The sequence below is a fragment of the Anomaloglossus baeobatrachus genome, chromosome 4, assembly GCF_048569485.1.
Source record: "Anomaloglossus baeobatrachus isolate aAnoBae1 chromosome 4, aAnoBae1.hap1, whole genome shotgun sequence".
Taxonomy (NCBI): Eukaryota; Metazoa; Chordata; class Amphibia; order Anura; family Aromobatidae; genus Anomaloglossus; species Anomaloglossus baeobatrachus.
In genome coordinates, this window is record NC_134356.1 from 663,542,248 (window position 1) to 663,568,008 (window position 25,761).

At 51.8% G+C, this 25,761-nt stretch overlaps 1 protein-coding gene across 5 annotated transcripts in view; it reads right to left on the reverse strand.

The window, feature by feature from the left end:
- Positions 1-730: 730 nt before the first annotated feature.
- MAST1 (microtubule associated serine/threonine kinase 1) overlaps positions 731-25,761 on the reverse strand; it is a 111,210-nt gene continuing 86,179 nt past the window's right edge. For all 5 annotated transcript variants that reach the window (XM_075346589.1, XM_075346588.1, XM_075346592.1 and 2 more), the window contains 12 exons: positions 24,843-25,008; positions 24,582-24,683; positions 20,674-20,796; positions 20,466-20,575; positions 19,161-19,321; positions 12,600-12,787; positions 12,315-12,494; positions 9,562-9,791; positions 4,973-5,095; positions 4,743-4,879; positions 4,141-4,325; positions 731-4,019 (listed from right to left, as the gene is read on the reverse strand). In XM_075346589.1, coding sequence (XP_075202704.1) covers positions 1,681-4,019; positions 4,141-4,325; positions 4,743-4,879; positions 4,973-5,095; positions 9,562-9,791; positions 12,315-12,494; positions 12,600-12,787; positions 19,161-19,321; positions 20,466-20,575; positions 20,674-20,796; positions 24,582-24,683; positions 24,843-25,008 — 4,044 coding nt within the window. In that variant the 3' untranslated portion in view covers positions 731-1,680. The remainder of the gene's footprint in view (positions 4,020-4,140; positions 4,326-4,742; positions 4,880-4,972; positions 5,096-9,561; positions 9,792-12,314; positions 12,495-12,599; positions 12,788-19,160; positions 19,322-20,465; positions 20,576-20,673; positions 20,797-24,581; positions 24,684-24,842; positions 25,009-25,761) is intronic.

Sequence of the window (25,761 nt, forward strand, 5' to 3'; positions counted from 1 at the left end):
CTAGCAAGGCTGGGACTACTGGAGTGGCTGAGGCAGATAGTGACCCTGCCTGTCTGTCTTGGCTGTGCTTTTAAAGCTGGGACCACTGGAGTGGCTGAGGCAGATAGCACGGCCAGGACAGACAGGCAGAGTCACTAGCAAGGCTGGGACTACCAGAGTGACTGAGGCAGATGGCAAAGCCAAGATGGACAGGCAGAGTCACTAGAGCAGGATGGACTGGAGCCATGTACAGGCAGGACGGACAGGATCCAGGTGCCAACAGGGCAGGATGGGCTGGAACAAGGTACAGGCAGGACAGGATGGACATGACAGACAAGGGAACCTGACAACTAGCTGGCTAGACCACGGAATACTAACTAAACAAGGCATTGATCAGGCACCTTCTCTAGTGGGAGAGTGCCTTAAGTACCCAGAGCCTCTCAGCAATAGGCTGAGAGACACTTCCTGGGAGTGAAGAGCTGGCCCTTTAAGAGAAGGGCACCGATGCGCTCGCACATGGTAGGAGCACTCCTGGAAGACCTGTGCCGCATGAACAGGCCCCAGGAGGGGGAAGCAGGAGGCATCCACGTGGAGAACCATGGAGACACCGGGTAGCGTGGAGAGAGCCGGCCGCAGGGAAGAGAGCAAGGGGTGCAGGAACGCCAGCTACACCTACAACCAGCCCCTGAATGGAAAGCTAGGTAACATATACACAGACACATATAGAATAATGGTGAGTAAGACATAAAAGTAGCGGGGCAGAGCTTTATTGATTAAAAAAATACACAAAAGTAAATAAATTAAGAAAAAAAAAATTACAATAGTTCACAAACTAACCTCCGCAGTGCCAACAGCGAACCAAAGCGGCCAGCCAGGAACTGACAGGGGGTTAAATTTACCATAAATCTTCTTGCATAGAAATAGTGGAGCCCCTATAGACAATATATTTATATATTTATATAGATCTATATATATAGTGCGTCCAGATAAATATACTCCATATGTATTAGACGTATGTTTCTATATGTAGATAAGACAAGGCATGGCAGGACATCACCGGACGTGGCACAGGCTCATGATGACATCATCGGCTGGGAGCTGATGTCATAGATCGGACGGTTTGAGCACAGAATGAGGTCTCGGGGAAAAGGGTAATGGTGATGGCAGTGATGTCATGCAGGGGGGCCATGGCAGAAACCTGCAATTAGTTACTCTTAAAGGGGCTCGTCACCAACAAGGACGAGAGGCGGCCATTTAGTGAGTCTGGAAATCAAGATATCTGCCTCCGGTGTTTGTTGGTGATGGGTCCATTTGTAGGGTCTCTACCTGCTGAACCTCTATGGACGGACCTGCGGAGTGTCGCTCTATGGTCTCTTTAGTTTCTAGCGCTAAGTGTGTGTGTATGTGCGGTAACTTTATTTATTTTTCTCCCCTCCCCCACCCCCCAAACTAAATAACAATTAAGGCACAGCACAAACACACGGATACACAGACACACACACAGACACACACATACACGCCTGTGCAGCCCCCACCTCTCTCAGAGGCCGTAGAGGGGGGCAATAAGGCTCATTTCAAGAATCCAGTGTGGGGTCAGATAGGACCTCCGACCCCTTACCATTACTTTCTCCTGAATACAAAGGGGCTAAATTCATAATATCAATAGTCTTTCACCCTGACGAAGACAAGAAACTGCTTTCCTTAGGAGCGGCGCTGACTTGTGACTGCGGCCGCCCCTGTCTGGGAATTTGGAGACTTCGCAGTTGGGCTCTGGGTATCGCTCTCGGCTCTACTGATCCTGATTGTTACTGATGACTCCTTGGGTTGATCTCCTTCAGAGGTTGTGGACGTCTTACTCTGCTTTTTGTCGACGTCAGAACTTCCTGTAACAGTTTTGGTAGTCTGGTCGCCTGCACCAGTCGCGAGTTTATTACATGGTAGCGCGGGAGGAACCTTGGCTTGACTGGTGTCCACCATGCTTACTCTATCAAAGCTCGGAGAGATGGTGGCCTTCTTAGACTGATCCCTCAGAAGTTTGCTGATGCTACTATCGGAGGCAGCTGTGGGCATCTTTGCTCGGACATTTGCTTCTTCGCTCGTCTTCTGAGTACTTGATGGCCTGGTTGTCCCCCTTGTTTTGTCATGTTCTGTCCCTGAAGGCTTACTTATAACTTGGGTGTTATTAGTAAAGCCGGTCTGCCCAGGTTCGGTACCAACGACCTTATTAATTGCTGAAGGAGTCATGGTCCCCTTGGTCTTCTCATTTTGTGGTCCACTTGTCTTGCTTTTGGTTGCGGTATTGCTTGTCTGGCTCTTCTCAGTTGCACTTGGGGTAGTTGGAGAAGTATGGCTGGACACCACTTTACCTTCTCCTTCATTCAGTTTAACAGTCGGAAGGGTGTTAGTCACCTTGGTCTGACTAGCTTCCTTGCTAGCTGGAGTGATAATATTGGTCACTGTGGTAGTCCCTCTTATTTGTTCATTTTCAGCTTTGGTTATCTGGATACTTATGGGAGAAAAAGCTGGTGTTAGCGTTTGAGGCATCTCAGCTGTCCACCCGGTTCCTTTCCCATTTTCCTTGTTGGGGATAGAATGAGGGGATTTTGCAGATTCACTTGTCTTCTCTGGGATTAGACTAGTTGTCTGAGTTGGTCCGGGGTTTACAACGTTTGTGCTGGAGGTGGAAACTTTTGAATCCTCCCTTAATCTTACAGGATGAGAAGAAGCGGACTGGAATGTTTCGGGGTGTTTTCCATTGGATCGAGATGGACATTTTGCAATGTCAATCATTGTCTTCTCAACCTTAATACTGCAGGTCGGTGGGTCACATTTTGTATTGTTGGGGTCAGGCCGCTTTATTTCGGCTTGTTGAGTTGATGCAGTTGCCATTTTAGGAGTTGAAGCCTTTGCCAAGGAAACCCCAAGGTCTTTATTCTTTGAGAAGTGCGAGACATCTGTGAATGAAGTAGATGCGCTCTTCATGTGGTCAACATCAACACTCTTGGACCTGACAGGATGAGAACAGTCTGTGAAATGGGAGGGGGCTCCTTTTGTGGTGGCATGGGGTGCACTTTTCCCAACTGTGGTCAACTCTTCCACCACTTCCAGATACCAGCGTTCTCTCATGGTTCCACAATCTTCTTCATCCTTTTCTTCTTTTTTACCTTCACCCTCTCCTACACTGTCTTCCCCTTCACCTCTTCTGCCCTCATGTTCCTGTACAGGACTCAGAGTTTTCACCTGGCATCTCCCCACCATGGCATGAGAAGGGTCCCCTTGTGGTGGAAGGGCAGATGTTGAAGTAGATGAAGGCTCTTGTGGTGAAAATGTAGCAGGGCTTCGGACTACTGTGCCTATTTTTCCTACAACTTGAACCTTTCCCTCGGTACTTTTATGTCCCTCTGTCTGTTGTAATATCCCTGCCCCCAAGTCTCCTTCCAGTCTCTCTAGACTGTCCACCAGTAGATCTCCTGCACACAAGCTTCGTGGGGACTCCTGTCTACCTACCCTTCTAACCGCTTGTGATCTACCGCCAAGGGTTTCTCCTAATTCTCCATCTGGAGTGCCACCACCACCTCCTGGCTCCTGTTTTCTAGGTGCCCCGCCACTACCCCCTCCTCCTAACTTCTCTGCGGACTGAACTCTTTTCAAGAGCGGGGAACGTGGTGGTTCAGCACTCTTAGGACGTGGACGGGAAACGGGAGGAGAAGGATGCAACTTTGGTGGAAAGCTCTGTGTGGTAAGGCTGCTTCCTACGCTGTGGCCTGGAAGCAGAGGAGGGGAGGCAGTAGTAGGTGATGGAGTATGAGCCAGAGGAGAAAGCGGCATGTTACCAGCGGACTTGCAACGTGCAGATCGGTATTGGCGATGAAGTTTTGGGGAAAGGCCATGGAGTGTACTGGGGCGAATGTGGGGAGAGGGTGGTGCTGGGGAAGATGTGGAGGAGGATGTGGAGGCACAAGATGTGGAGGAAGATGGAGGTGGAGGAGCAGGGGAATTAGGGGTGCTGGAAGAAGGGGAGCTGCCTTGTGAAGAGGCACCTGTACAAGAACAAGAAATATGAGAATGTTAGTTTGGTCCTCAAAAAAAAATTATAAAGCCCCCTACACCCTACAAAAAGACCAGTGCAACCCCCTAATATCTAGATAGCATCAACCCTACCTAGATATGCAGAATCCATTGATCGATAGCTGTGAGTTGGAGAACGGGCAGAGAGGCTGTGAGTAGGAGATCCTGGCAGACTGTCACTAGAGGAGAGAGAGCGGCTGAGAGAAGAGAGAGAGCGGCTGGTGTGCAGGAGATTGGACTGCTTGGTGATCTTACGAAAGAGAGAGCTGCGCTTCTTGCTGTTAAGGGAAGAGAGAGACAGGACAGAAAGAAAAAAGAATGGAAAAAAAGAGAAGAATGTCTAGATGCCCCCTTACCCAATATCTGCCTCGACTTTAGACCCCTAGTAAACCCGACCTCTTTTTTGGTTCTTCATACTTCACAATGGTGGTTCATGGTTTATAAAGTGTACACCATGAAGTTCATGGTTTCTAAAGTGTACACCATGAAGTTCATGGTTTCTAAAGTGTACACCCTGAAGTTCATGGTTCATGGTTCCTAAGGTGTACACCATGAAGCTCATGGTTCATGGTTTCTAAGGTGTACACCATGAACTGTTGTCCTGTAGTATTTCCCCAGATTCTCTTACGTATTTCTTCTCTACCTCTCATGGACATATGAACGTCCCTCTGCTTCTACATGTATGTATCTCATACCTCTCCTGCCCTTCTCTTCCCATGCTCCTCTTGCTTCTCCGGGCCATCTTAGACCTGTAGCTGCTCCTCCTGGCCGGACCAGTTCTGATTGATGTGTTCTCGAAAGGTGTTGTGGTGACCAGCACCTTGTTACCACTCTGTGGGAATACAATTCTGGGTCATCCCTGCTCTTTGGCATCGGCTGAACCCTTGAAGAACAATGTTGTTGACTTTCCCCACAGTGCACCTACCTTCAGGATCAGCTCCACCACTTCTGTGTGCACCAGACCATGGACAGGTTCTCCATTAACATGAGTAATAAGGTCACCGGCACAGAGTCCTGCCTCGTGAGCAGGACCTCCATCCTCAACATGCTGGAAAAAGAGAAGTGGGATGGGTTATTTCCTGGGTTAATTAGGTTCAAGTATTTGAAGCCCAGATTTGATCACATACTAATTTATCGGATGCTATATGGTGGCTCCAATTTTGTGGCACACTCATAGACTTCAATGGGTGAGTTTCATCTGACAAATGGAAGAAACGTGCGTAATTTTTGTTAATGCACAGTTTCGGTCCCTGAAAAAAATCACTCATGTGCACTGCCCCATAGAATTCTATTTTTCATAGACAGAATATTTGTGGTAACAATGCCTAACAATTCATTATCTAATATACAAAGCTGAGTATATGTATGTATGTATGTATGTATGTATGTATGTGTGTGTGTGTATGTACCGTATGTGTGTGTGTGTCTGTGTGTGTGTGTCCGCTAAAGGATTCCGCACTGTCGCATTTACAATCATGAAATTTTGCACAGACACCCCACGTGACTCAGGGAACGTCATAGACTTTGTATTGAGGAGAACATTTAACCCCGCGCTTTACAGTTATTTGCCAAAAAACCTGCTTACATTAAAGTCAAAGGAGCTAAGAATGGATCTGTTATTATAGACTTCTGTTATGGACAGAGAAAGAGACACAGAAAGAGAGACACACACACACATACACAGAAAGAGACACACACACAGAAACACACACACAAAAAGAGACACATACACAGAAAGAGAGAGACACAGAAAAAACACATACACAGAAAAAGACACATACTCATAAAGAGACACACACACAGAAAGACACATACTCAAAGACACACTCATAACGAGACACACACCAATGACACACAGAGAAACACAGAACAGAAAAAACACATACAGAAAGAGACATGCAGACAGAAAGAGAAACATACACAGAAAAATATACACACAGAAAGACACATACTCAAAGATACATACAGAAAGAGACACAGAAAGAGATACACACCGAAAGACACACACACACACACCGAAAGACACACACACACCGAAAGACACACACACACACCGAAAGACACACACACACCGAAAGACACACACACACACACTGAAAGACACACACACACACACACCGAAAGACACACACCGAAAGACACACACACACACACTGAAAGACACACACACACACACACCGAAAGACACACACCGAAAGACACACACACCGAAAGACACACACACACCGAAAGACACACACACACCGAAAGACACACACACACACACCGAAAGACACACACACACCGAAAGACACACACACACACACCGAAAGACACACACACACCGAAAGACACACACACACACACCGAAAGACACACACACACCGAAAGACACACACACACCGAAAGACACACACAGAAAGAGACACACACACACACACACACACACAGAGAAACAGAAACTGTTTGGATGTTTGAGGTAATATATTGGCTGTTTTGACAGTTACCCTGGATATTTATCAGGTGGCCTATAGCAACCAATCACAGCTCTGCTTCTATTTTGCTACAGGTTATTAATAGGAGCTGTGATTGGTTGCTATAGGTAACAAAGGACATACTTAGTATAAGATAGCTGATGTGTCAGTTAATATGATTTCGGTGGTGAGAGTGGGAGAGAGGGAGAGAGGGAGAGTGGAAGAGTGGAAGAGAGGGAGAGTGGGAGAGAGGTGAAGGAGTGTGGGAGAGAGGGAGAGTGGGAGAGGGGTGAGGGAGAGTGGGAGAGAGGGAGAGTGGGAGAGGGGTGAAGGAGTGTGGGAGAGAGGGAGAGTGGGAGAGGGGTGAAGGAGTGTGGGAGAGAGGGAGAGTGGGAGAGGGGTGAAGGAGTGTGGGAGAGAGGGAGAGTGGGAGAGGGGTGAAGGAGTGTGGGAGAGAGGGAGAGTGGGAGAGGGGTGAAGGAGTGTGGGAGAGAAAGAAAGAGAGGGAGAGGGAGAGAAGGAGAGTGAGAGAGAGGGGGAGGGGTGAGGGAGAGAAAGAAAGAGAGGGAGAGTGGGAGAGAGGGAGAGGGGTGAGGGAGAGTGGGAGTGAGGGAGAGTGGGAGAGAGGGAGAGTGGGAGAGGGGTGAAGGAGTGTGGGAGAGTGGGAGAGGGGTGAAGGAGTGTGGGAGAGAGGGAGAGTGGGAAAGGGGTGAAGGAGTGTGGGAGAGAGGGAGAGTGGGAGAGGGGTGAAGGAGTGTGGGAGAGAAAGAAAGAGTGGGAGAGAGGGAGAGGGAGAGAAGGAGAGTGAGAGAGAGGGGGAGGGGTGAGGGAGAGAAAGAAAGAGAGGGAGAGTGGGAGAGGGGTGAGGGAGAGTGGGAGTGAGGGAGAGTGGGAGAGAGGGAGAGTGGGAGTGAGGGAGAGGAGAGAGGGAGAGTGGGAGAGGGAGAGTGGGAGAGTGGGAGACAGGGGGAGAGGGAGAGAGGGAGAGTGGGAGTGAGGGAGAGGAGAGAGGGAGAGTGGGAGAGAGGGAGAGTGGGAGAGAGGGAGAGTGGGAGAAAGGGAGAGTGGGAGAAAGGGAGAGTGGGAGACAGGGAGAGTGGGAGACAGGGAGAGTGGGAGAGAGGGAGAGGACAGAGGGAGAGTGGGAGACAGGGAGAGTGGGAGACAGGGAGAGTGGGAGACAGGGAGAGTGGGAGACAGGGGGAGAGGGAGAGAGGGAGAGGGAGAGTGGGAGTGAGGGAGAGGAGAGAGGGAGAGTGGGAGAGAGGGAGAGTGGGAGAGAGGGAGAGTGGGAGAGAGGGAGAGTGGGAGAGGGGTGAAGGAGTGTGGGAGAGAGGGAGAGTGGGAGAGGGGTGAAGGAGTGTGGGAGAGAGGGAGAGTGGGAGAGGGGTGAAGGAGTGTGGGAGAGAGGGAGAGTGGGAGAGGGGTGAAGGAGTGTGGGAGAGAGGGAGAGTGGGAGAGGGGTGAAGGAGTGTGGGAGAGAGGGAGAGTGGGAGAGAGGGAGAGTGGGAGACAGGGGGAGAGGGAGAGAGGGAGAGTGGGAGTGAGGGAGAGGAGAGAGGGAGAGTGGGAGAGAGGGAGAGAGGGAGAGTGGGAGAGAGGGAGAGTGGGAGAAAGGGAGAGTGGGAGACAGGGAGAGTGGGAGAGAGGGAGAGGACAGAGGGAGAGTGGGAGACAGGGAGAGTGGGAGACAGGGAGAGTGGGAGACAGGGAGAGTGGGAGAGAGGGAGAGTGGGAGAGAGGGAGAGTGGGAGACAGGGGGAGAGGGAGAGAGGGAGAGGGAGAGTGGGAGTGAGGGAGAGGAGAGAGGGAGAGTGGGAGAGAGGGAGAGTGGGAGACAGGGGGAGAGGGAGAGAGGGAGAGGGAGAGTGGGAGTGAGGGAGAGGAGAGAGGGAGAGTGGGAGAGAGGGAGAGTGGGAGAGAGGGAGAGTGGGAGAGAGGGAGAGTGGGAGACAGGGGGAGAGGGAGAGAGGGAGAGGGAGAGTGGGAGTGAGGGAGAGGAGAGAGGGAGAGTGGGAGAGAGGGAGAGTGGGAGAAAGGGAGAGTGGGAGAGAGGGAGAGGGGTGGGAGAGAGGGAGAGGACAGAGGGAGAGTGGGAGACAGGGAGAGTGGGAGACAGGGAGAGTGGGAGACAGGGAGAGTGGGAGAGAGGGAGAGTGGGAGAGGGGGAGAGTGGGAGAGAGGGAGAGGGGTGGGAGAGAGGGAGAGGGGTGAGGGAGAGTGGGAGTGAGGGAGAGAGGGAGAGTGGGAGTGAGAGAGAGAGGGAGAGTGGGAGTGAGGGAGAGGAGAGAGGGAGACAGGGAGAGAGGGACAGTGGGAGACAGGGAGAGTGGGAGAGAGGGGGAGTGGGAGTGAGGGAGAGGAGAGAGGGAGAGTGGGAGAGAGGGAGAGTGGGAGTGAGGGAGAGGAGAGAGGGAGAGTGGGAGAGAGGGAGAGTGGGAGAGAGGGAGAGTGGGAGAGAGGGAGAGTGGGAGTGAGGGAGAGTGGGAGAGAGGGAGAGTGGGAGTGAGGGAGAGGAGAGAGGGAGAGTGGGAGTGAGGGAGAGGAGAGAGGGAGAGTGGGAGAGTGGGAGAGAGGGAGAGTGGGAGAGAGGGAGAGTGGGAGTGAGGGAGAGGAGAGAGGGAGAGTGGGAGAGAGGGAGAGTGGGAGAGAGGGAGAGGGGTGGGAGAGAGGGAGTGGGAGTGAGGGAGAGTGGGAGAGTGGGAGTGAGAGGGAGAGTGGGAGTGAGGGAGAGGAGAGAGGGAGAGTGGGAGACAGGGAGAGAGGGACAGTGGGAGACAGGGAGAGTGGGAGAGAGGGGGAGTGGGAAAGAGGGAGAGTGGGAGAGTGGGAGAGAGGGAGAGTGGGAGAGAGGGAGAGAGGGAGAGTGGGAGAGAGGGAGAGTGGGAGAGAGGGAGAGTGTGAGAGAGGGTGAGTGGGAGACAGGGTTAGTGGGAGAGAGACTTAGTTACTATCCAGGGCAACGCCGGGTACTACATCTAGTTATACAAACAAATTGTGGCGACGTAGTAAAGTGTAAAAATAAATGACTGTGTACATTTCCCCCCATTCCGTGACTTACCCACACTATATGCTGGACGCTGTACACATCGCTCTCCCCCATGTACACGCGAATGGCCCTCAGGGTGAAGCCGTACTTCTTTCCTGATCGCTGGATGGAGATGGGGGAGCGGAGGCTGCTGACGGCCGGGGTGTAGTCGCGGCTGGGAGAAGAGTCTCGGGAGGACGGATTGGAGGAGAGCGAGCGGGGCGACATGGGACTGACCAGGGGCGAGCTGGTGTGCTGCTCCACTGCCGGGAGAGGAGATGACAAAAATCACAGATTTTGTTATATGAGGACTTTGAAACTGAGCCCCCTAATGGGGATCTGTCTGCAGGATTCACCCCTCTAGACGGCCACCACTTGTGATCAGCCATTAGTTAATTGTAGTCACACAACCTCCTGTGCTATATACAGCCGTGGAGTAAACCTGTCCTGGTCTTCTGCTCTTCAGTAAGCCCATCCATGGTCAGTTGACTAATGTGGAGCTAAAAACCAGCGTATGCGCAAAGCGTTTGCCCTTGTGTTGCCATATTAGTCCATTTTGACCTGCAGACAGTGGTCGAGAGCTCACCCCCAGGTCATCAGGTTTAGATCGTACCTCAAAATTGACTGTTGAAAAATCTTTGCGCATGCGCGGGCTTTTGGCTTTGCCATGAAAGAGACAAATTTTGGGCATCATTGTCAATCAATGGACCAAGGTGGATGCATTGTAAATGTTGACCAGGACAATGAGCCTCATCAGGGCTAGCACATGAGAACCAGTTTTTGGACCAGCAGCAGGCATAGCAAAGATTTACCAGGTGTTACATGGGAATATGGGGATAGCGGGAAGCCTGGGCCCCTAAGCTGGCTCTCAGACTAGAGGAGCCTTGTGATATACCTGTTCTCAGAGATACCTCTAATGGTGGGGATGTCTGAGTCTCCTTCCTGGCCCTGCTCTTTGTTGCACAACTTCTAGCTTTCCAGTTCCAGAACGAATTTCACAGAGCAGATTATATGGGATAACAAGCTCTTTACTTCTTAGAGCATGAGGTAAAAATATGTACAGTCATACAGCATTGCATCAGGAAGAGAAACCGAAACCAGGAAGAAAACAAAAGACTTTTTACAATACAGTGAGTAAGGAAGCTTTACACAACATCGCCATCTACTGTTAGAACAGTATAATGTCCTTCTTCACACATACAAAGAAGTCCTCATCTGTTGCATATACCAACACTCTTGACCAGTCCTGATCTTATACCACCTTCCCCAGTGAGGCCAGGGATAGGAGTGTGATTTAACCCATAGAAATAGACAAACAGGAGAAACCAAAACTCTGTCACACAGCACACACACATAGGTTTATACAACAAGAGACTAGGAGGAAATCAAGAGCAGGGTGGAAACAAGACAATGGGTAACTCCACAACAACACCAATCATAAAGCAAAACTTTCTAAAGCCAATCTGGGACACCACAACTCAGACCAACACAGAAGAAACTATAATCGTTGTGGGTAGTAGAGTTCCTCCAACCTAAGTATGAGAGGCGAAGATGTGATTGGCTTCCTCACAACATGTGATCCCAGAAGCCTATCAAGCAGGCCAGCACAGGTTAACTCTAGCTAGCCTGTCTATGACTGAGCACACTGCTGGTCGATGCCTGAGTCTACCTGTGTAGATCAGATAAACCATTGTCAGAATCTCCAGTGTGAACAGCGTCTGATGCCGCCATGACAGTCGGCGAGTTTTGTGTAAAACTGCATGGGACACGAGGAAATGTAAATGACCCAGATCAGAGCTGCACTATGGGCAGATAGATATTTATCCCTCTGAACTCTTTGCGCATGCGCCAGTTTTTGGTGCTTGTCCATGTGTTGGTTGGTATGTTGGTCAATTTTGACCTGCAGATAGCGATCGAGAGCTCCACATTGGATCATCATGGCTGGCGTGTGAGCAGATCAGAATTGATAGTAGAGAACTTTTTGCGCATGCGCAGGTTTTTGGCCCTTGTCCATGTGTTACTATATTAGTCAATTTTGACCTGCAGATAGGGATCGAGAGCTCCACACTGGATCATCATGGCTGGTGCATGAGCAGATCAGAATTGATAGTAGAGAACTCTTTGCGCATGCGCAGGTTTTTGGCTTTGCAATGCAAGCGCCAGATTTCATGCATCAGTGTCAATCAATGGGCCCAGGGCGGCACAGCAAACATTACCTAGGACAGTGACCCAGTTTAAGCGCATGAGCAGATCAATACTGATTGCTTTGACCTCTGCGCATGCGCCAGTATTCTTGGCATTGCCATTTAAGTGCCAGATTTTGCGCTTCCGTCAAAATTGATTGCTGTACACTCTCCGCGCATGCGCAACTTTTTGGCTTTATTATAAAAATACCAAATTTTGGGCATCCTTTTCACTCACTGGACAGGGGTGGGCATAGCAAATGTTGACCAAGACAATGATCCAGATAAGGGTTGGCGCATGAGCTGAATAAAACTGATGGCTCTGAACTATCCACGACTTTGCGACGCAATTAGTAAGAAGGGTCCCTAACAAGGAGTTCCAGTGATCCACTGTGATACATGGTGTTCCCTGCAGCGCCACCACTGGGGAAATGAGGTATTACACGGTGCCTCTGAAAATGACTAGGTTGTCTGTGGACATGCTGGTTCCTCCATAGAGAAGCTTTTTATGGTCTCCTTATTGACAATATTGGAGAGACCCCTAAACTTAAAGGTCAAAATCCTGGTTACTGCATGGTGACACCTGGACTATAGGGCCCTCACCTGTAGGGATCATGACGGACAGCGCGGTGGTGGAGGCGGACTTGATGACTTTTCCTCCGGTTCTCCTGCGGTCGCCGTCCCCGGAGAGGTGCTGGTGGCGAGCTCTGCGCAGGACGAGGTCATTGGTGGCGCGGGGAGAGGAGTCTGTGTCCTGATGCATGTGTGATTCTGAAGATTTGTCTGCACGGGGTGAATAATACAAGGGGTAACAGCACTATTTATCAGCACTGGTTCTCAGTAACTTCTCCTCTCACCATAACAGATCCATGGGGTGGGATCACTCACCGGCCTCCAGCTCTCCCAGGGGGATTTTGCTTTGGCCAAGCTGGGTTGCGCTGCTGCTTTTAACTCTTGTCTCTCCCTCTCCTTCCAGAGGAGCCACAAAACGAGCCGTGTCCACCAAAGCAGAGAAGCGGCGCCTGGCGGCCAAAGGGGGGCTGGAGTCAGCGTCGGCGGCATCCGAAAAATGCTTCCTGCAAAACAAATTATAAATGTGTATGTGAAGTTGTAGATTTCCTCCATGTCTGCATCTGTCGTTCACGGTGTCTGCACACTCGGCTCTGCTGTCTCAAGATGTCTGAAGGCCTACATAGCTCTACTGGACCAAGATGCCAGTTTGCACACTCGCCTCTACTCTTCCAAGGTGTCTTGTCTGCACACTCGGCTCTGCTGTATCAAGGTGCCTGTCTACATACATAACTCTTCTGTTACAAGGTGCCTATTCAGACATTCACCCCTGCTGGATACAAAGTGTCTGTCTGCACATCAGCTCTACTGTTGCAACATGCCTAGCTGCACACTCGGCTCTGCTGTACCAAGGTGCTTGTCTGCACACTCGGCTCTGCTGTACCAAGGTGCTTGTCTGCACACTCGGCTCTGCTGTACTAAGGTGCTTGTCTGCACATTTGGCTCTGCTGTACCAAGGTGCTTGTCTGCACACTTCGGCTCTGCTGTACCAAGGTGCTTGTCTGCACACTCGGCTCTGCTGTACCAAGGTGATTGTCTGCACACTCGGCTCTGCTGTACCAAGGTGATTGTCTGCACACTCGGCTCTGCTGTACCAAGGTGCTTGTCTGCACACTCGGCGCTGCTGTACCAAGGTGATTGTCTGCACACTCGGCTCTGCTGTACCAAGGTGCTTGTCTGCACACTCGGTTCTGCTGTACCAAGGTGCTTGTCTGCACACTCGGCTCTGCTGTACCAAGGTGCTTGTCCGCACACTCGGCTCTGTTGTACCAAGGTGCTTATCCGCACACTCGGCTCTGCTGTACCAAGGTGCTTGTCTGCACACTCGGCTCTGCTGTACCAAGGTGCTTGTCTGCACACTCGGCTCTGCTGTACCAAGGTGCTTGTCTGCACACTCGGCTCTGCTGTACCAAGGTGCTTGTCTGCACACTCGGCTCTGCTGTACCAAGGTGCTTGTCTGCACACTCGGCTCTGCTGTACCAAGGTGCTTGTCTGCACACTCGGCTCTGCTGTACCAAGGTGCTTGTCTGCACACTCGGCTCTGCTGTACCAAGGTGCTTGTCTGCACACTCGGCTCTGCTATACCAAGGTGCTTGTCTGCACACTCGGCTCTGCTATACCAAGGTGCTTGTCTGCATATATCAGTGGTTGAAGGACATACATGCTCACTCTGCGCTGCCGTGAAGAGACCTGTATAGAAAGGATCCAGGACACATCAGGAGATGGAAGCCGTTTTATTTTTTTCCACTTCAATCTGTCCTGGATCCTTCCTATACAGGTCTCTTCACAGCAGCGCAGAGTGAGCTTGTGAGTCCTTCAACTGCGGATTTTTTGTACCTCTATGTCGTGTATCTCTACATTGTGTATCTGCAGCAGCCCTACATCATATACGCTCATACTGACGTGTCACACACAGCTCTCACAGGTGAGCAAATACAGTTGGTTACTATACCCTGTAAGTCAGATAAGACCCGAGTGCGCCTTTCTATCCACAGCACTGCATTCATGTCTGCATATCTATATATATAATTGCCTTATTCTGTCTGTCTGTCTGTCTGTCATGCTCCAAAATTGTGTCACCGTGACAGTGTCACCGTGACATGTCCTTACGGTGACACAAAGCTGATTGGCCGCTGGGCTCGCCATGGCCCCGCCCCCCCACACCGATTGGCCGCTCGCCCAGGCTGCGCCCCCACACGGATTGGCCAGCCGCTCGCCCAGCCTCCGCCCCCCCCACAGATTGGCCTCTCGCCCCGGCACCCTGCAGGCATTGGCAATTCGGCCACGCCACGCCCCGCCCCCCTCACGCAACGCACGTTAGCTCTGGCCCCGCCCACCCCCCCCCGCGCATTCCCCGAACTGACAGGGCTGTCACGGAGGTGAGTACTGTACTCCCCCCCCCCCCCCCCCCCCCTCTCCCCCCCGCGCATTCCCCGAACTGACACGGCTGTTAAGGGGGGTGAGTACTGTACTCCCCCCCCCCCCCCCCCCATCCCCCATCCCCGCTCGCACGGGAGTGGTGTGGGCTCCCGTGCGAGCGGGGGACGGGATACGTTGGCATGGTTACAAGCAAATCGAGGTCCTGTAGCGGCGGAAGATCCACACGCACACACACACACACACACACATCAGCTCACACTCACACTCACTCTCACACACACCTCACACACACATCACATCGCATCCACACACTCACAGCATCCGGCGATATCCCTTGCTTCTCGGCCTCGATACTGTGCTGTTGTGACCTTCCAGGACCTGACGGAGGATCACATGGCCAGAAGCATGTGGTATCTCCGGATGTTGTGACTGTGAGCGCGTATGTGCGATATCGTCAGTGTCTGTGTGTGTGAGTGTATGCGATCGGGTGTGTGTGTGTCGGGATCGGGTGTGTGTGAGTGGATGCGATCGTGTGTGTGAGTGGATGCGATCGTGTGTGTGAGTGGATGCGATCGTGTGTGTGAGTGTCGGGATCGGGTGTGTGTGAGTGTATGCGATCGTGTGTGTGAGTGGATGCGATCGTGTGTGTGAGTGTCGCCAGAGGAGGGGACAGAGAGGGGCTGAGGCTGGGGACAGAGAGGGGCTGAGGCTGGGGACAGAGAGGGGCTGAGGCTGGGGACAGAGAGGGGCTGAGGCTGGGGACAGAGAGGGGCTGAGGCTGGGGACAGAGAGGGGCTGAGGCTGGGGACAGAGAGGGGCTGAGGCTGGGGACAGAGAGGGGCTGAGGCTGGGGACAGAGAGGGGCTGAGGCTGGGGACAGAGACGGGCTGATGCTGGGGACAGAAGGCTGATGCTGCGGGTAGAGAGGCTGATGCTGGTGCAGCATGGGGGATGGATTACAATGAGGGGTGCGCAGCATGGGGGATGGAGCACGTTTGGGAGTGCGCAGCATGGGGAATGGAGCACGTTTGGGAGTGCGCAGCATGGGGGATGGAGCACGTTTGGGAGTGCGCAGCATGGCGGATGGAGCACGTTTGGGAGTGCGCAGCATGGCGGATGGAGCACGTTTGGGAGTGCGCAGCATGGCGGATGGAGCACGTTTGGGAGTGCGCAGCATGGCGGATGGAGCACGTTTGGGAGTGCGCAGCATGGCGGATGGAGCACGTTTGGGAGTGCGCAGCATGGCGGATGGAGCACGTTTGGGAGTGCGCAGCATGGCGGATGGAGCACGTTTGGGAGTGCGCAGCATGGCGGATGGAGCACGTTTGGGAGTGCGCAGCATGGCGGATGGAGCACGTTTGGGAGTGCGCAGCATGGCGGATGGAGCACGTTTGGGAGTGCGCAGCATGGCGGATGGAGCACGTTTGGGAGTGCGCAGCATGGCGGATGGAGCACGTTTGGGAGTGCGCAGCATGGCGGATGGAGCACGTTTGGGAGTGCGAAGCATGGCGGATGGAGCACGTTTGGGAGTGCGCAGCCTGGCGGATGGAGCACGTTTGGGAGTGCGCAGCATGGCGGATGGTGCACGTTTGGGAGTGCGCAGCATGGCGGATGGTGCACGTTTGGGAGTGCGCAGCATGGCGGATGGAGCACGATGGGAAGTGCACAACACACACACACACACACACACTGGGAACCACAAACAACTGCCCTACACAGACACCTACACACACAGACAACGTTGCACACAAACACCGCGGCACACACAAATATACGCACATACCGCACAACACACACATTGCACAAAACATACCTCCCCCCAAAACACACCACACACACACAAACCGCGCAACACACAACGCTACAGACACACAGCGCTCCACAAACAACGCAACACACATACAACACCGCTCTCACCCCCGTCACACCCAGACAACACCCAGAACATGTACAGCGCCTACACAAACACTTGGTAACTACACACAACATATATATATATATAACAAAAATCATACATGAACTACACAATACGTAAATTCTAGAATACCCGATGCGTAGAATCGGGCCACCTTCTAGTATATATATATATATATATATATATAAATATACAGTCATATGAAAAAGTTTGGGCACCCCTATTAATGTTAACCTTTTTTCTTTATAACAATTTGGGTTTTTGCAACAGCTATTTCAGTTTCATATCTCTAATAACTGATGGACTGAGTGACGAAGTTGAAGTTACGCAGGGGATGGATATTTCAGCAAGACAATGATCCAGAACACCGCTCCAAATCTACTCAGGCATTCATGCAGAGGAACAATTACAATGTTCTGGAATGGCCATCCCAGTCCCCAGACCTGAATATCATTGAACATCTGTGGGATGATTTGAAGCGGCGGTCCATGCTCGGCGACCATCAAACTTAACTGAACTGGAATTGTTTTGTAAACAGGAATGGTCAAATCTACCTTCCTCCAGGATCCAGGAACTCATTAATAGCTACAGGAAGCGACTAGAGGCTGTGATTTTTGCAAAAGGAGGATCTACAAAATATTAATGTCACTTTTATGTTGAGGTGCCCATACTTTTGTCAAATTTTGTTTAAATGCGGATTGCACATTTTCTGTTAGTACAATAAACCTCATTTCAATCCAGAAATATTACTCAGTCCATCAGTTATTAGATATATGACACTGAAATAGCAAAAACCCAAATTGTTATAAAGAAAAAAGGTTAACATTAATAGGGGTGCCCAAACTTTTTCATATGACTGTATATATATATATATATATATATATATATATATATCTACTGTTACAAGGTGTCTGTCAGCACACTCGGCTCTGATGTTACAAGGTGTCTGTCAGCACACTCGGCTCTGATGTTACAAGGTGCCTGTCGCCATACTCGCCTTTGCTGTTATAAGGTATCTACCCGCACACTCAGCTCTGATGCTTCAAGGTCCCTGTCCACACACTCGGATCTGATGTTCCAACATGCCTGTCTGCACACTCACCTCTTTGTTGTTACAAAGTGTCTGTTCACACTCTGATGTTCCAATATACCTGTCAGCACACTCGCCTTTGCTGTTACACATGTCTGCCTGCACACTCAGTGTTTCTGTTCCAAGCTGCCTGTCCGCACTCTTGCCACTACTATATTAAGCTGCCTGTCCGCACTCTTGGCACTACTATATCAAACTGCCTGTCCGCACTCTTGGCACTTCTATATCAAGGTGTCTGTCCGCACTCTTGGCACTACTATATCAAGGTGCCTGTCCACACTCTTGGCACTACTATATCAAGGTGTCTGTCCGCATTCTTGGCACTACTATATCAAGGTGTCTGTCCGCACTCTTGGCACTACTATATCAAGCTGCCTGTCCGCACTCTTGGCACTACTATATCAAGGTGCCTGTCCGCACTCTTGGCACTACTATATCAAGCTGCCTGTCCGCACTCTTGGCACTACTATATCAATGTGTCTGTCCGCACTCTTGGCACTACTATATCAAGCTGCCTGTCCGCACTCTTGGCACTACTATATCAAGCTGCCTGTCCGCACTCTTGGCACTACTATATCAAGGTGTCTGACCGCACTCTTGGCACTACTATATCAAAATGCCTGTCCGCACTCTTGGCACAACTATATCAAGGTGTCTGTCCGCACTCTTGGCACTACTATATCAAGGTGTCTGACCGCACTCTTGGCACTACTATATCAAGGTGTCTGTCCGCACTCTTGGCACAACTATATCAAGCTGCCTGTCCGCACTCTTGGCACTACTATATCAAGCTGCCTGTCCGCACTCTTGGCACTACTATATCAAGGTGTCTGACCGCACTCTTGGCACTACTATATCAAGGTGTCTGTCCGCACTCTTGGCACAACTATATCAAGCTGCCTGTCCGCACTCTTGGCACTACTATATCAAGCTGCCTGTCCGCACTCTTGGCACTACTATATCAAGCTGCCTGTCCGCACTCTTGGCACTACTATATCAAGCTGCCTGTCCGCACTCTTGGCACTACTATATCAAGGAATTTATCTTACCAAGGGAGCCTAAACACTGCGTCTCGCAGCCAGAAGGTTTGTTACAATTGCATCCAGTCTAAACAATCCTCTGTGAGCGGAGCCCGTGTGACTCATGCATTATACCTGCACTGATACACTGTAACAAAATATCAAAACTAAATAATTGCACTGTCTATACTGGATACAACTGTACCAAACCCACATCTCTGATTAGTGCCTGTCATATATGGTTTCATGTTACAATGAAGACCACGCTGCGGTGCCAGCCGTGCCCGTCAGACCTCCCTTACGGAGTCTGTTCATGTCTGGGGTCTGCAATTTTGACAGGACGAGCGTTACAGGCAGTTTTATCCTTTCTGTCAATCCGAAAAGTAATAGTTCCATTCACTGATTGAAAGCAGAGATATTAAAAAGGCAAGACCTTCCCTAGGGTCCCGTATTGGGTGTGGGTGTCTCACACTCACATCTCTGGAGACACGGTCCTCCAGCAGCGGTCTCTCAAGGTGACTCCGCCGAGGGTCTCTCTCTTGCTCGTCCTCTCGGACCTCTCCTGCTTGGTGGAGTCTTGGACAGGGGTGGAGGGCTTCTGCTCCAGCTGGGACAGCTGCTCCATGCTACTGTACACCTGGAGAAAGGGGACAAAGTGAGTGAAAATACAATGAGCGCACCACTGTCACGTGTGCGATATATACTGCTGGGCGGACTCTGACTGTAAAAGTCCGGATCTGCGCGGTTTGCGCACTGTGACTGATGTAGGAGAGCTGAACTGTCGCGGGACCTCGTGTGGATTATGTCGGACCTGCAGGGGCTTTTTAGGGGTTAATAAAGTGGTGAAAGAGGGTGTTTCTTTGTATTTTATTCCAAATAAAGAATTTTTTTTGGTGGTTGTGTTTATTTACTTTCACTTACTGATTAGTGATGGCGGGTGTCTCATAGACCCTCCCCAGTACTAATCTAGGGCTTAGTGGCAGCTGTGAGTTGTTATTAACCCCTGCTATTACCCAAATGCAACCACACCTGGGCAATCAGGAAGAGTCAGGTAAATGGATGCGACAATGCTGGGCAGCTGCAGGCTGCTATTTTTAGGCTGAGGAGAGCCTAATAAACATAGGCCTCTCCAGTTTGAAAATACCAGACCCCAGCTGTTGGGCTTTATCTTGGCTGGGTATCAAAATTGGGGGGGGACCGCACGCCGTTTTTTAAAATTATTTATTTAAATAATTTAAATAAAATAAAAAGCCCCATGCGATTCCTCTTATTTTGATACACAGCCAAGATGAGCGCACGGCTGGGGGCTCCAGCAAGTAGCCGTATGCTTTATCTTTGCTGTGTATCATAATACAGGGAAACCCTACACCACTTTTTTTATTTATTCTTTTTTTTACTGTACAATATAGACCCGGGTCTGTGATTGGAAGCAGTCACTCAGGGTGGGGGACGCATCTGACTGTAACCAATCACAAACGCCGGTGGGCGGGGAAAGCAGTGAATATTCAATGAAGGTTAATTGTCGGCCCCAGAAGTGAATGATGGGCCTGGAAGCAGTGTACCGCCATGACAGAGGCTCGGTAACTAAAGCGCACGCGCTCCTATCCCCCTATCCCTTCTACCAACATTTTTAATTGCCAGATTCTGGTCCTCATAGACTTATACGGGGACCGGAATCCAGACCGGAACCTGATTTTAGTAAACAGATAACAGGGACCCACCGGTCACGGTTATCTGCGAGTCCGCCCATCACTAGCGATTTACATAAGGGGTGCACTTACTTTACTGAACCTTGGAGTACAGGATGAAAACTGCCGGATCTCCACCGAGTCTTCATCGTTTGTATCATCTTCATCGTACGAGTTAATGTGCTGATAACGATCGGACCGGGCTGCAAAAGCAAAAAGAAAGTTGTCACACCGACTTACCGGCCTACCACAAGAGGATGCATCTCAAGTATATACATCATATCACAAGTATCATTCTCACTGTCGAAGTAGCTGGTGTCGTCCTCAGCCTCCAGATGGGGAATAAATTCTGCCTTCTGCCTCAGCAATCCGTTCCAGTCCAAATCTGTGAAAAATTTGTGAGCCTTCACCTCAATTGCGCCACCTAGAGGGTAATAAAAGGGTAAATGAGAAGGAGGACAAACAAAATCCAGACACGTATTATCAGTGAGGTTACTAATGGTCTTCTGAGGAAGGTACAGAATGCACTTGCTGTCACGGTTGTCCCAATATATACCCTCTGCTACCAGTAGAGGGTGTCGGTTAATCACTCCTTGGCAGGGAGTTGGAAGGAGCTGGTGGAGCCCTCTCTGGAAGTTGCGGTGGTGGCTGCAGTCTTGGTGCTGACTGCAGGAGTCTGTTGGTGTGCTTACTCCGTCTGTTTTCCTTCCCTTATGTGTTGTTTCAGTGCAGCGATGGGGTTAGCATCCCTTACCTGTCCACTCACTAGCCAGGACTATTGTAGGGTCACTCAGTGTTTCAGGTTCCTGCACGGCGTCAGGTGAGGAACCTGTGTAGGGCCTGGCTAGGAGTACAGAGTAAAGTTGCAGGTAAGGGGAAGAGGTGTCCATCTTCCCCTTCACTCACGTAGGGCCCACCGTTGTTAAAGTGTCCCCGGTTTACCCCTTGTGTTGTGTGTCGCGTTGTGCTCCATATTTCCCTGTCACATCGTGACACTTGGGCACACAAATCATCAAGATCCTCTGCTGGCAGCTCTTGTGTAATATCCCAGATGTGCTCGATGGGAGACAAGTCCAGAGATGCTGCAGAAAACACGTTTAGGCCACGCAGGCTACTTACAGTAGTACAACCAACATTTGTCCTGGAGTTGTTGATAAAACGACTCTTGGGACACTTTGGAGAAACGGCCAAACCACTGGTTCCACCACCAAAGCAATGTAATATTGAGCTGTTAGTGCACCTAGAATGAAGACTAGAGGGGTCCGGCTACTGTACACTATGCCAGCCGACACCATAATCCCGGCAGTAGGACTGATGTGAGGTTCCCTGGTGAATGTAGCCTGAGATGGCAATGGAGGCCTGTCCTCACGAATGATGAGTCCCACTTTTCTCTTGCACCCAATGGTGTAAAGCTACCACTAGGGGGCGCTGGGACTCTTGAGTGCAGTAAGACAGAGACCCACTAGAGGTCGCTAACACAAAAGCAGGGATAGTCAATCAGCCAAGGTCTATGCCGGGATGTCACGTCTGTACCGAGGAGTAAGCAAACCCAAGTCCAAGAACAAAACCGAGGTCGGAGGCCGGGAGAACAAGTAAGCACAGAGGAGGGAGCGGAGGTGAGGACGCGGAACAGGACCGGCATCAGGAGGTCAGGGAGAACAAGCACAGGGGAGGGAGCGGAGGTGAGGACGCGGAAAAGGACCGGCGTCAGGAGGTCAGGGAGAACAAGTAAGTACAGGGGAGGGAGCGGAGGTGAGGACGCGGAACAGGACCGGCATCAGGAGGTCAGGGAGAACAAGTAAGCACAGAGGAGGGAGCGGAGGTGAGGACGCGGAACAGGACCGGCATCAGGAGGTCAGGGAGAACAAGCACAGGGGAGGGAGCGGAGGTGAGGACGCGGAACAGGACCGGCGTCAGGAGGTCAGGGAGAACAAGCACAGGGGAGGGAGCGGAGGTGAGGACGCGGAAAAGGACCGGCGTCAGGAGGTCAGGGAGAACAAGTAAGCACAGGGGAGGGAGCGGAGGTGAGGACGCGGAACAGGACCGGCGTCAGGAGGTCAGGGAGAACAAGTAAGTACAGGGGAGGGAGCGGAGGTGAGGACGCGGAACAGGACTGGCGTCAGGAGGTCAGGGAGAACAAGTAAGTACAGGGGAGGGAGCGGAGGTGAGGACGCGGAACAGGACCGGCGTCAGGAGGTCAGGGAGAACAAGTAAGCACAGAGGAGGGAGCGGAGGTGAGGACGCGGAACAGGACCGGCATCAGGAGGTCAGGGAGAACAAGTAAGCACAGGGGAGGGAGCGGAGGTGAGGACGCAGAAAAGGACCGGCGTCAGGAGGTCAGGGAGAACAAGTAAGTACAGGGGAGGGAGCGGAGGTGAGGACGCGGAACAGGACCGGCGTCAGGAGGTCAGGGAGAACAAGTAAGCACAGAGGAGGGAGCGGAGGTGAGGACGCGGAACAGGACCGGCATCAGGAGGTCAGGGAGAACAAGTAAGCACAGGGGAGGGAGCGGAGGTGAGGACGCGGAAAAGGACCGGCGTCAGGAGGTCAGGGAGAACAAGTAAGTACAGGGGAGGGAGCGGAGGTGAGGACGCGGAACAGGACCGGCGTCAGGAGGTCAGGGAGAACAAGTAAGCACAGAGGAGGGAGCGGAGGTGAGGACGCGGAACAGGACCGGCATCAGGAGGTCAGGGAGAACAAGTAAGCACAGGGGAGGGAGGGAAGGTGAGGACACGGAACAGGACCGGCATCAGGAGGTCAGGGAGAACAAGTAAGCACAGGGGAGGGAGCGGAGGTGAGGACGCGGAACAGGACCGGTGTCAGGAGGTCAGGGAGAACAAGTAAGCACAGGGGAGGGAGGGAAGGTGAGGACACGGAACAGGACGGGAGTCAGGAGGGCAGGGAGGTCAAGCCGGGCAGCAGGGACGGAGGTCAGGGAGAACAAGTACGAACAGGGGAGGGAGCGGCGGTCAGTACACGGAACGGGATCGGGGTCAGGAGGACAGGGTTGACAGACCGGGCAGGAGGGACGGAGGTCGGGGAGAAAAAGTACGCAAAGAGGAGGAAGTGGAGGTGAGGACACGGAACAGGACCAGAGTCAGGAGGGCAGGGAGGTAAGGCTGGGCAGGAGGGACGGAGGTCAGACCAGGCAGGGGGTACGGAGGTCAGTGAGAACAGTACTGGGTAGCGGGACTTGATCAGAGTACACTCAGAGGAACCAGTTGCACGTTGCAGGGCAGGAGCTATCACTGGCGGCATCCCGGAGAAAACAACAACAAGATATAGCGGCGTTTTCCAGGACGAGGTATGACTGAACAGGCCCCTCCCCTCAGACCTAACCTCTAAGACAACAACGTACATGCATTGGTCCTGCAGAGTCAAAGTCATGCTAAAATCATGGCACATGGTAGCCAGAGATTGGTCTGGACACCATGTGGGCAATGTCATGAAGACGCCTTTACCAATCCTACTCCCGGGATTATGGTGTGGAGTGACATATTTGGACGGACCCCTCTATTCTTTGTTCCAGGTGCACTACTACCTCAGTGTGACATTGATTTGGTGGCGGGACTAGTGTCTAAAGTGTCCCAAGCTCCACTTTTCAACATGACAATGCCAGGACGCATGTTGCTAAAGTACTGTGAGCAGCCTGCGTGGCCTAAACCTGCTCCCATGGCCTGCAGGGTCTCCGGACTTGTCTCCCATCGAGCACATTAGTCATTAGTCAACAATTACATAGGAGCTGCCAGCAGAGGATCTTGATGATTTAGCCAAGTGCATTCAGAGGGAGAACCTTCCTCACACGGCCATTAAAATCCTCAGTGATAGCGGCCGAGGCTGTAAGTCTTGGGATTTCTGGATCTCATAGTCAATACTGAAAAATATCCTGATATTTTGCGAATTTTGTTCCCATTTTTTCATCCTTTGCAGATCAGTAACCGGTCTTAATCGGGAGCTTCTGGTAATTCAGCGTTACTCCTCGCTGATGCAGAGGATTTTAGGGATTGCATGGCCAGAGGTGCAGGTTCGGCACTTTTATAATCCCAGGCTTGCACACTCATGCAAAATGGAAATTTGGCTTTGCGGGATGGATTACGATTTGATTATGCGGAAGTTTCTATACGAGAGAGATGTTTAGAATTTGCTGACTTTTCCGGATAACGCGGAGCAGAATCATCAGTGGGTTCCCGATTAAGTGTACGGCCTCACCTGTGCCGAGCCGGAGTAAGGGGTCCGTCTGCAGCAGGCTGGAGATCAGGTTCTGGGCATCGGCTGGTAAGGCCTCCTCGCCCTCCGGCCACACAATGTCATCTAGAGAAGAGCGAGGAGAGACAAGTGAGCCATGGTGGAGCCAGAACCGGTGAACTGCAGGGCTACAAAGAACCCACAGAAAGCTGGTACAGACAGATATGCACTTATGCCACCAGGAGGCGCCATCACACCAGGACTAGAAGAAGCGTCTGTACTCACCACTGATCACCTGACCAAACAGCTCTTCAGGGGTGTCACCAAAGAACGGGACACAGCCCACCAGGAACTCATACAGGATAATGCCCATAGCCCACCAGTCCACAGGCTTTCCATAGCCCTGACGCAGGATCACCTCTGGTGCTATGTACTCTGGGGTCCCACACACCTACATGTACAAGAGGAAAATCATGGCCTCTGATCCTCCCAACGCAGGGTGACACAGACAAGAGTGAGGAGCTATGTGACCTGGAGTCAGCTCCTCCCACCACAGGGTGACACAGACAAGAGGGAGGAGCTATGTGACCTGAAGTCTGCTCCTCCCACCACAGGGTGACACAGACAAGAGGGAGGAGCTATGTGACCTGGAGTCAGCTCCTCCCACCACAGGGTGACACAGACAAGAGGGAGGAGCTATGTGACCTGAAGTCTGCTCCTCCCACCACAGGGTGACACAGACAAGAGGGAGGAGCTATGTGACCTGGAGTCAGCTCCTCCCACCACAGGGTGACACAGACAAGAGGGAGGAGCTATGTGACCTGGAGTCAGCTCCTCCCACCACAGGGTGACACAGACAAGAGGGAGGAGCTATGTGACCTGGAGTCAGCTCCTCCCACCACAGGGTGACACAGACAAGAGGGAGGAGCTATGTGACCTGAAGTCTGCTCCTCCCACCACAGGGTGACACAGACAAGAGGGAGGAGCTATGGACATGGAGTCTGCTCCTCCCACCACAAGGTGACAGACATCAGGGAGGAGCTATGTGACCTGAAGTCTGCTCCTCCCATCACAGGGTGACAGGAGGGAGGAGCTATGTGACATGGAGTCTGCTCCTCCCACCACAGGGTGATAGGAGGGAGGGGCTATGGGACATGGAGTCTGCTCCTCCCACCACAGGGTGATAGGAGGGAGGAGCTATGTG